This window comes from Orbicella faveolata, unplaced genomic scaffold (assembly GCF_042242905.1).
Source record: "Orbicella faveolata isolate gen_17 unplaced genomic scaffold, um_ofav_v1 contig_46, whole genome shotgun sequence".
Taxonomy (NCBI): domain Eukaryota; kingdom Metazoa; phylum Cnidaria; class Anthozoa; order Scleractinia; family Merulinidae; genus Orbicella; species Orbicella faveolata.
In genome coordinates this window covers 29,013,626-29,024,543 of record NW_028301576.1, presented here as the reverse complement: position 1 = coordinate 29,024,543, position 10,918 = coordinate 29,013,626, and the positions used below count along the sequence as shown (strand labels likewise).

The 10,918-nt window shown below is 42.4% G+C and overlaps 3 protein-coding genes and 1 pseudogene across 3 annotated transcripts; all 4 read left to right on the top strand.

The window, feature by feature from the left end:
- Nucleotides 1–4,709: 4,709 nt before the first annotated feature.
- LOC149099507 (uncharacterized) lies at nt 4,710–5,437 on the top strand. Its single transcript, XM_089276854.1, has 2 exons — nt 4,710–5,315; nt 5,381–5,437. Exons 1-2 carry the CDS (start codon nt 4,710–4,712, stop codon nt 5,435–5,437), a joined length of 663 nt encoding a protein of 220 aa, XP_089132980.1.
- On the top strand, nt 5,121–7,197 carry LOC149099506 (uncharacterized; annotated as a pseudogene).
- A 72-nt stretch (nt 7,198–7,269) lies between these two features.
- On the top strand, nt 7,270–7,924 carry LOC149099505 (uncharacterized). Its single transcript, XM_089276853.1, has 2 exons — nt 7,270–7,384; nt 7,506–7,924. The coding sequence occupies exons 1-2, from the start codon at nt 7,270–7,272 to the stop codon at nt 7,922–7,924; spliced, it is 534 nt and encodes a 177-aa protein (XP_089132979.1).
- A 948-nt stretch (nt 7,925–8,872) lies between these two features.
- Nucleotides 8,873–9,370, top strand: LOC149099504 (uncharacterized). The gene has a single exon (XM_089276852.1). It carries the CDS (start codon nt 8,873–8,875, stop codon nt 9,368–9,370), a length of 498 nt encoding a protein of 165 aa, XP_089132978.1.
- The last annotated feature ends 1,548 nt before the right edge of the window (nt 9,371–10,918 follow it).

The window sequence follows — 10,918 nt, the reverse complement described above, 5'->3', positions numbered from 1 at the left end:
TGCTATGTCTGAACCAGATAAACCGCTAAAATCGAAAGTAGATAGGTATTTTTCTCGCCCACATTATAGGGAAGAGAAAAAAAAACAGAAAAGTGAGTGGAAATGAAGGCAGAAAGAGAAAAATTAAAGCAGAAGCGAGCAGAGAGACAGAGACGTGCATGTGGCAAGGAGGCGAAACGCGATGTTAAGGATGTCAGTTTTGCCCAACGCAACTTCCCCAGTGAGAAAGACGAAGAAGCCACGCTGAACAGTGTACTGATAGATTTTGGCGATAAAGGTGAAAGCCGAGCAGCACTACAAGTCGACAAAAATGGAGAGGCAGAGAAGGCTGAAAAGGCAGGGGAGAAGGAAGAGCACCGAAGGGACAAAGTGTGAGACCTTGAACGCAGCAGAGGGCGGCAAATGTTAGCGTTATCACTTAAAAGGAAGAGGCCGGAAATTTCAACTAAACTAGATGAACAGCCCCGCGTTTTCAGCAAATCGGCCAGAGTTGGAATGTCCACACGGCCTACAATTACGACCCCTGATCAGAAAAACCTGCCAGTGGTGCGAGAAATCTGCTCGTCGCTCCTGATTAAAACTTCTGATGAACCGATAGGCTCCGGGACATTTGGAACTGTCTATTTGGCAGAATACAAAGGCATGAAAACGGCAGTCAAGGAGATCAAGAAAAGAAAGGACTCGCCCAAAGAAACTGAATGGTGTAGATGCAAGGTTCTGCAGGAGGCTCAAATTCTTCAAAGTCTCGGCGACCACCCAAATCTCCCATTTCTTTTTGGCGTTAGTACAAAAATGGAGCCATTCTACCTTGTTCTTCAATTTCATGGCAATGGCACAAAAAGTGCCACTCTCCATGAGGCTTTGAAGAAAAGGCTGCTAAAAAAAATTCAACAGCCCATGTTTTTTATGAAATTACGGAAATGCTCAAATATATGCACAACAAGAGTTTCTTGCATAACGATTTGAAGACAAACAATGTGCTGATGCATCAGGGAAACTCGGGGGAACTTCATCCAATCTTAATCGATTTTGGCAAAAGTCGAGCCATAGCCAAAACAAAGGGATATCGGAGAAGTGATTTTGATTACCTTGCGCTGGAAGTGAAAGCGGGCAAAAAGGAAAGTACGCAAAGTGACATTTTTTTCTTTTGGCAAAATGCTTGAAGCAGCCATTCGTGGGAGAAGTTTTCTTCCGACATTTTCGGAACTAATCGCTAGCACTACTGCAGTGGATGCCTCAAAAAGGCCATCGATTAGTGAGGTTGCTAACGAACTGACTAAGTTTTATAAATGAATATTATGGTTACGTAGATAAGAACTTAGTGAGAGGAACTTCACCAAGGCTTGTTGGGAGTAGGTGTTCTGATTACTGTTTTTGTTAATTTGTAAATCAAATAGGCGACAACTAAAATGTAATCCGAAAGAAAAGAAAAAGAAGAAATAGGTGGCCATGGGGTGCAAATTGAGCCACGGTGGAACCGATGTGAAAATATTTCAAAACATTGTAATGCGTTATCAACAATACAACATTCATCTGGGATATATAGTAATGATTTGAGTGTCTAGCTTTACTTTACAATAAGTAGTCTGCTGTATTTTCACCAACTGTGGTTTTTAGATATGGTAATAAATACTTTTACTCTATGCATTCATTCTTCAGCATAATTCTTCCGGTGCCATTTAAGTTCCGTGATCTGTAGACACCCTTTAGTTCTAGCGTTTGATTTTCTCCCATCTTCATTAAATGGACCTCTCTTTGTTATGGTCATCGCGAAAGTTGCAGGTCACACGCGATTTTGTGGAGGACTCGCGAGCTGAGAAAATATCGCCAATCTCTGGCGTGTTTCATTTTATCGCTTGTCAAATTACTCAGTACCGCGAGATGCCGCCTTCATCTTATCAAAAAATGTCACGCCTTATCGAATTACTCAGGGACAGATCATTAGCCAGAATGGTGAAAAAATTAATTGCTTTTCGCAGAGGGATGTTTAATGATAATTGCTAAAAGGCCTAGTGTCCTTAGCAACTCCGGCGTCATGTGGTGTGCAAAAAAAAGTCGTCTGCAGGTCCTCATGAAAGGATCAGAGTCCTCATGAGACTGAAAAACCTGATACCAACAAAAGCAAAGCTGCAATCTTACCACACCTTACTTATATTCACCTCACCTGGCACTTCTGCAAGGCTGGCGACAAGAGAAAGCTTGAGCGCATACAAGAAAGAGGACTCGGGGCAGTATTTAAGGACAAACATTCTAGCTGCGAGAAACTACTGGCAAAGCAGACATAGCATCGTTGTACAACAGACAATTACAGGATATTGCTAACTTCATGTATAAGATTAAGCATAAATTACTACCAAAGAGACTTTAGAATCTTTTCCAATTAGACAGTAGCTCATATTACTTAAGGAAACAAGAATTTGGTCTACCACAATTCTCCTCGGTGACATATGAAAAACACTCACTTCGTTACCAGGGGCCCAAACTGTGGAATGATCTCACTCCTAGAATAAGAAATTTACCCTCTTTGAAGCAATTTAAAAGCATCATACGTAATGAGGATCTTACTGCTCTAACTGCTAATGTTAGTGACTGTTGAGGTTGCAACCTATGCCAAGAATGACTGTTTGTTTACATATGTTTCACAATTAATATACATAATTTAAATATTTGAATAGGGTCTAAGATATATAATTTTAATATATTCATAGTCTTTTTAGCTCAGTTAACGGTTGTAATTAGGTTTCTATATACTGCATAAGTGCCCACAAGTATTTTGTAATTCAGAGTTCAACAAATGATTTTAATTAGGTTACTAGCTAGGTGTCCACAGCACTGACAAGTATTTACATTGCGACTACAATTCGGAAAAAGGCTGCTCTATTCTCTGTCTGTTTACAAATGATAACAATTTTACTCTATGAACTATATTGATAATTCATCAGTGACTTCTATGATATTTACACTGCTTATTGGAACATGATACATTGTCTCTATGCCATACTCTTACAAATGAACCATAATAACAAGATACTACTAAGTAAACATTCTTTTAGTATTTATCATTGCACTTATGTTTGAAGATTTGCAGCTCAGGGTTTCTTTTTCTTTTTCAGGGGTGAAGATTTTAGAAAAGACTTCAAAGACCTGTCAGTGGTGAAGGCATTCTTTCCCAATGTACCTACAATGGCTCTGACAGCAACAGCACCACCTTGTTTATTAAGAGACTTGAAGCAAAGTCTGCAATTGAAAAATGACTGTAAAATTGTTGCACGAAACCCTAACCGGGTGAAGATATACTGGAGAGATGACCGAATTGATTAGTGACATTTTTGAGCTGACTATTGCATGACTATTTCAAAGTACCAGGTGCACCGCAGCGTGGGGACTCAAAACGTGTAAAAATTATGGGATGTGACGAGAATAAAAAATACATGGAAGATGAAAATGTCGTTGTGTTTTTATGAGTTTCAATTCCGCATTATTTCTATCCATAGTGGTCCTTCGAGCGCCAGATCTCAGTACAAAAGAATAGAATCAGCGGCGGATTAAAAGTGAAGCGTAGAATTGAAAAATGGCAGAGAATTCGACAAAATTGCATGTGAATGGCGATGGATCTGCTGTAGAGCGGAGGACACGTGAACGAAACCTGCCGAAACATTTAAGCGACTACACCGATGTTCCCGGTCAAAGGAAACTGCAAATGATAAAGAACAGAAGAAGTTCGATGAAAGCCAACCTGACAAAGAAGATAAACATCATAGAGAATTACATCAAGGGACAGAAAAACCATAAGTTGATTGCACTTGCACTCACTCAACTTAATAGACCATGGGATCAATTGAGAGAACCATAAAGAATTTGAAACTTTGTGCAGTAATGATGAGGAACTGCAAAATGCCGACACATGGTTGCTAGAATCCCAAGCAGTTGTAGAAGAACTTATCTGTAGAGTTGTTGATTATCAGGAAGACAAAATAGATAGTGAGGGATCCGAGTTAAATGCCCCAATAGCAGCCCGGAAATCTAAACAGGCTGACCAAAGTGATATTGCTTCAGTCACTGGCATTGGCCATAAGAACAGCAAAGAGAGTGGTAGCAAGGTAAGCAGGACAACTTCTTCCTCGTCCAGCAAACATGCAAAAGGAGCTGATCTCGCTAAACTGAAAGTGGAGCAGCTAAAGGAGAAAGCTTGATTAGAGGCCAAAATTGCAGCACAAAAAGCCCAACTCAAGGCACAATTAACAATCAAAGAAGCAGAACAGGAAGCAGATAGGAAAGAAAAAGAGGCACTGCTCCTAAAGGAAGAGATAGATGAGGATGACATTGTCGAACGCTCAAAAGATTTTGAAGATGATGCCTCGGTAGCAGAAAGATCAGACAAAATAAAGATTGTTAAGCCAATGACCCAAACTAAAAAAGAAGACCCCTCTAAAAAGGATACCAAGTTCACTACACAGAAATTTAAGGAGTGGCTAGCTGATGTGAGCCCCAAGGAAGAACCAGATGAATTGAGTAATCCTCCTAAGCAAACAGAGGACAAGGAAATAGTTGTGGACTTGACAAAGTTGAGTATATCAAGGTCAGCATTCGTGTCTTCTCTCCCCAAACTTAACTTACCTGTATTCAATGGGGACCCATGTGATTAGCCAAATTGGTATGGAATGTTCAAAACACTGGTACATGACCAGCGACTTACCAAAACACAAAAGATGATCTATCTTAAAACATCAGTAAAGGGAATGGCAGAGAAAGCCATCACAGGAATGTTCTTTGATGGGACAATGTATGACGAAGCTATAAAGGAGCTGACTTGTCAGTTCGGAAACCCAGGACTCATTTCAAAGTCCTTAATTAGCAAGCTGTTGGAAATGCCAGCACTTAAAGATGAAAGCACTTCAAGTCTGAGGTCATTTGTTGACACCTTGCACAGCCTTGTGAGGACATTAAAAACTTATGGTCATGGAGCAGACTTGAAGGTAGCAGCCAACATGCAACATGTCATGGGAAAACTACCTCCAGCAATTTCTGAAAGGTGGAGCAGGAAAAAGATTGCGCTACAGCCAACGGAGGTTGACCTCACAGATCTGGATAAGTGGCTGGAAACAGAGGTCCAAGTCAAAGAGATGGCATTTGGTTGTTCCAAAACAGAAGTCTCTAAACAAGATGGTGGAAAGTCCAAACCATATCCAAACAGATCAAAATGGTCCAAAAAACAGGACCCTCCTAACAACACGTTCGCAGCTTCAGGGGCCAAAACAGAATGTATCATTTGCAAAGGAGACCATGGGATCACGTTGTGTGAAACTTGGAAGAAGGTAGCTGTGAATGATCGCTGGGAGTTAGCGAAGAAGTTCAGCTTGTGCTTTCGATGCCTTAAAAGGAACCACCGGATCGGGCGTTGTTCACTGAAAGGGACTTGTCCAGTGGAAGGATGTGAACGAAGGCACCACCCACAACTGCACACAGCCATAGAAACACAAAGCTTAAACCCGTCAGCGGGGACATTTCATCCACCACAAGCGACTGTAGAAGAAACACCAGCAGCTGAAACACCTACAACCTATGCAACCTGTGGAGTGATTGAGGAGCCTGTGAGCATGCCCTGCCCTGCAAATGGTACCAGTAATCCTGGAAGGGAGAAATGGAATCAGGATTAAAGCAAATACTTTCCTTAACGGAGGTTCTGGATCATCATACCTAAAAGAAGAAATAGCTGACGTGTTGGGTCTGGAAGCTGAACGTAGATCACTTCGTGTATCAGTCTTTGGAGCAAAGTCAATTGTTACAGATAGTAAAACTGTGACTGTAAACATCGAGAGTTTGGATGGTGGCACTAAGAGAGAAGTTTTCTTATGGACTACCTCGAACACTTGTGAGATGAAAGCGGTAGATTGGTCTCACAGTACAAGAAGTTTAAATCATCTTTGTGATCTTGAGATCCCAAAGCCAGTTGGACATGGAGAAGTCGATATACTCATTGGGAGTGATTATTATGAGGAACTTCTTTTACCACTTGAACACCACATAGGAAAACCAGGAGAGCCTGTGGGGGTAAAGACACCACTTGGATGGGCTGTTGCTGGACATGTTCCAGGAGAAATGGACAAGTGTCAGGTTGCTAACCACGCCTGCAGGTTCCGTGCAAACCTTACCCCAGAAACGCGAGCCAATGAACTAATGCGGAAGATATGGGATGAAGAGGTGATTGGCATCACAGACCAGAACAAGCCTTTCACAACCGAAGAAACACTTGCTGCACGAAAAGTGGCAGAGTCACAGCAATACACCAATGGCTGATATGAAGTGGCAATCCCCTGGATTGATGACAAGCCACCGTTGTATTGTCATAGGAGGAGTGCCAAAGACTGACTCTACTCCCTTGAGAAACACCTTCATCGAAGGCCAGATGTCACCAAGAAATACTGTGAAGTGATGGAGGCAAATGTAGCCAAGGGATACATAAGGAAGTTGGAGCCCGGGGAAATTGATGATGCACCAAGTTGGTACCTTCCCCATTTCCCTGTTGTGAGGGAAGATAAAGAGATGAGTAAAGTGAGAATAGTTTATGACTCAGCAGCAAGATATGGAGGAATTAGCCTTAATGATACCATGTTGCCTGGACCAAAGCTGCAACAGGATGTTTTTGATGTATTACTGCGCTTCCGCAGTAATCCTGTGGCCCTGGTAGCAGATCTGTTCTCCCAAGTTGTTATGGCGAAGCAAGACAGGCGGTACCAACGCTTCCTGTGGAGGGGATTAGACCTTACAAGACCTCCTGAAGTCTATGAAGCAATGAGATTGATGTTCGGTGACCGTGCATCACCTTACCTTGCACAGTACATTGTTCGACAGCATGCAAAGGATAACAGCGACGACTATCCATTAGCAGTAGCTATCATCCTTCTGCAGATGTATATGGATGAGATCATGACCTCATTGGAGACGGATGATGAAGCAATAAAGGCTCGTGACCAGCTTATCGAGTTACTTAGCAAGGCAGGGTTCAAGATACGGCGATGGTGCAGTAACCGGTGTAATGTGCTAGAGGATATTCCCTTAGAAGATCGCATGGCCAATGTTAACATTGAGGAGTCTGAGTTACCCAGCATGAAAGCTTTAGGAGTCCAATGGAATGCTGAGACGGACATGTTTAACTTCAAATTGAGTCCACCGAGGGACATTGAGTACACAAAGTGAGGGTTCCTTAAGAAACTTGCAACACTTTTTGACCCACTGCAGATGTTAGCACCATTTACAATCAGAGCAAGGATGGCCAATCACAGCAAGGAGTTTCCTGTTGAGTTGGAAAAGAGATGTAAAGAGTGGTTCAGTCAACTACTGGAGCTCTCTGGTGTCCAGGTACCGAGATATTATCGCGAAGTGGGTAAAAATGTTGTTGACACATCCATTCACACAATGGTAGATGCATCACAATTGGCGTATGCAGCTGTAAGTTACGTGCAGCATGAATACGAAGATGGGAAAGTGACTGCGATTTGTTGCAGCAAAAGCACATGTTGCACCTACAAAAGCAACAAGTATTCCTAGATTGGAGCTCATGGCAGCAGTGTTGGGATTGAGACTGTCCAGAAAGGTTTCAGAGCTGTTACAGATTCCTCTCAAGAACTGCACATGGTGGACTGACAGTGAAGACATTGTTTGCTGGATTCAGAGCCAGTCAAGGAGGTACAAGACCTTTGTCGCGAATAGAATATCAGAGATCCATCAGAAGTCAAACCCCAGACAGTGGTGCCACATTACGACAGACTTGAACTGTGCTGATGATGCGACACGTGTGCTACATGCAAGAGAACTGACAATAGATCATCGCTGGTTCAGTGGACCTGCGTTCTTGTATGAGAATGATGCTTGGCCTCAGAGAAAACGCATTAAACAGGAAGAATGTTCTGGACTGTCTAGCTGAGATAGCAAAACCGAAGATGACCTTTGCAACAGATGTTTCATCGCCATGGATGGATCCGTTGAGGACAAGGCTGAAAAGGGTCACGGCATGGGTGATGAGATTTTTAGCCAAATTACTAGTCAAAGTGAGAAAAGTGGAGAAACCTTGGGGTGTTGAGGTCTCCACAGAAGTTACGTTAACCCTGACCGAACTGGACAGAGCTGGAAATATCTGGGTTAAGCAAGCACAGCTCGAGAGATTCCCAAAGGAGATGCAAGAGTTAAAGAGTGGAAAAGAAGTCAGCAAGCAGAGCCATTTGAAAGCGCTGACTCCAGTAGTTGATGAGTTTTGTGTGTTGCAGGTAGGAGACTGACTCACCAGAGTGCAACTTCCTTATGATGCTGCCCATCCTATGATTCTACCCAAGAAACATCACATCACTAGACTGATTGTAGCAGATGTCCATAATTGTTGCTGCCATGCAGGAGTGAATCATGTACTAGCGCAAGTATGATGTCGTTACTGGATCATAGACGGTCGGCAGGAAGTGAAGAATTGGGGTAGAGAATGCAAGGCTTGTGAGAAGAGGTGTGTAAAGCCGGCAGTGCAGATCATGGCACCACTTCCAGAGTCGAGACTTGGGTCCAGAATGAGAGCATTTGCAAAAACTTGCGTTGATTATGCAGGGCCCTTCATAACCAAGATAACACGGAGAGTATCAGCCAAGAGATACTTGTGCCTGTTCACTTGTTCTGCCACCAGAGCGGTACACTTGGAGATGGCCTTTTCACTGAGTACCACAGACTTCCTAAACGTGTTCAGTAGGATGGTAGCCACATGAGGAAGACCAGAAGAAGTTACAAGTGATAATGGGAGCAACTTTGTAGGTGCTGATAGGGAACTTAAAGAACTTATTCAGTCAATTGACCAAGAGAAGATTGTGGATGACAGTGCCAACAAAGGAATTAAATGGAATTGGAACCCCCTGAAGGTTCTCACTTCGGAGGAGTGTTCGAGTCACTGATTAAAGTAGCCAAGAAGTCCTTGAAGGCCATAGTTGGAAATTCAGGACTGAACTATGACGAACTTCAAACTGCATTAAAAGAAGTAGCAGCGCTGATGAACTCGAGACCTCTCGGTTATGAGGGAACAGACCCGCGTGACAAACCTGTGTTAACGCCAAGCCATTTTCTGATTGGGCAGTTGGGAGGACAGTTAGCCCCTCGAGTGACAGAGGAGATAGCATTCAACCCTAGGAGATGGAGGTTGGTTCAGAGTCTGGTGAAGACATTCTGGAAACGGTGGAGAGAAGAGTTTCTGGCAACACTCAACACTCAGAAGAAGTGGTGGGAGGGGAAAGAAAATTTGCGTGTCGGAGACGTAAATTTGGTTGTTGATCAAAATGCCCCACGCGGGAAGTGTCATCTGGGACGAATAGATGAAGTATTCCCAGGACAGGATGGATAGGTGCGTGTTGTCCAAGTGAGCGCAAGAGACCACAAGTATATCCACCCGATAACCCAACTGTGTCCATTGAACGTCTCAGACCATACAGAAGATGTGACATAGAGAGAAGAGTTGATGAGCCCTGAGGCACTCTTCGGGGGGGGGAGGATGGAGAGACGACCGAATTGATTAGTGACATTTTTGAGCTGACTGTTGTGTGACTGTTTGGAAGTCCCAGGCACACCGTGGCGCGGGGATTGAAAACGTGTAAAAATTATGGGATGTGACGAGAAAAAGACATGGAAGATGAAAATGTCGTCATGTTTTTGAGTTTTGATTCTGCGTTATTTCTATCCATATACCTGGACAAGTGCATCTGAGTAATCACCATGGGGATGAAAGTTATGACAGAATCCTTAAACCTATTGCCAATGAACCGGCAATTCATAGAAAAAACTACCCAATGACAATCATTTACTTAAAACTGAAATACTGCAGACATGCATATGGCTTATTTCAAAGAATATTGAAAGCCAAACAGTGTGTTGGCGAAACATTATAACCCACTGCAAGACTGTTTGCATGCCCCCCAAACGAGTCGCATGAAGAAAGACATAATATCAGAAATAAAGAAAGGACAATCAAGGGTGAGGGTGCTATTTGCAACATGAGCACTTGGCATGGGGGTTGATGCTCCTTATGTGACCAACATCATTCACATAACACCACCAAGTAGCCTAGAAGCTTACATGCAGAAATTGGTCGTGCAGGCCATATGGGACTTTCATCATGTGCTACACTTAATTACAATAAATCTGATATTGGAAATAATGAAAACATGTGGAAGAATCAATGATGTCATATTGCAGATCAGAAGACACTTGTCAAAGGACACTCCTTCTGGATTACTTTGGATTCTCCAGTGTTCAACAAGAGAACTGTTGCTGCATATGCGATGACAAGTTCAAAACAACTGAAGAGGATCTACCCCAAGCTATTAGAAGCAAGGTCAGATTTCTATCTAACAATAACCGTGTTATCCTTGAAAGGTTAATCAAAAGTGCAATATCTGACCACGAGTCCCAAGAGATGATCTATTCATTACTGCAAATGCTACGGTAGAATCTCAGTCAAACTTCAACTTACAGGTAAGTCTTGTTTAGTTATACAAATTTCCAGATCCTTTGTCAACTGCTGAACACAACCCTAATGAAAAATGTATTTGAATGTTCAACTTTGTGAATTATGTGACAGTAGAAAGTTTATGGTAGATCAAGGTCTCCTAACGAGCTGATGTGTAAAACTTAGACATTAGACAGTGTATTTTTTGACCTGAGAAAATGCCCCTAAAAAAGTGTCTGTTGCAGTGTTTCAAATGCCCCATCCATGGGAATAAGAAAAATACTTAGTATTGAGAATTAATTTCCTTGATCAATTATTTTGTCACCTTTATTTATACTGTAAGGTGCAATTCGAGGGCAAGGAGACTTCAAAGAAGAAATTGGTAACCTTGCAAACATAAAGGAGGATGAAATAAGAGTAACTGTCAGAAGGAAACACTTGTGGTGG

Coding starts and splice junctions, on each gene's coding strand:
- LOC149099504 (XM_089276852.1), top strand. CDS start 8,873: ATGGAATTGGAACCCCCTGAAGGTTCTCACTTCGGAGGAGTGTTCGAG.
- LOC149099505 (XM_089276853.1), top strand. CDS start 7,270: ATGGCCAATCACAGCAAGGAGTTTCCTGTTGAGTTGGAAAAGAGATGT. Junction 7,385..7,505: donor GAGATATTATCGCGAAGTGG/GTAAAAATGTTG, acceptor GATTTGTTGCAG/CAAAAGCACATGTTGCACCT.
- LOC149099507 (XM_089276854.1), top strand. CDS start 4,710: ATGATCTATCTTAAAACATCAGTAAAGGGAATGGCAGAGAAAGCCATC. Junction 5,316..5,380: donor TGTGTGAAACTTGGAAGAAG/GTAGCTGTGAAT, acceptor ATGCCTTAAAAG/GAACCACCGGATCGGGCGTT.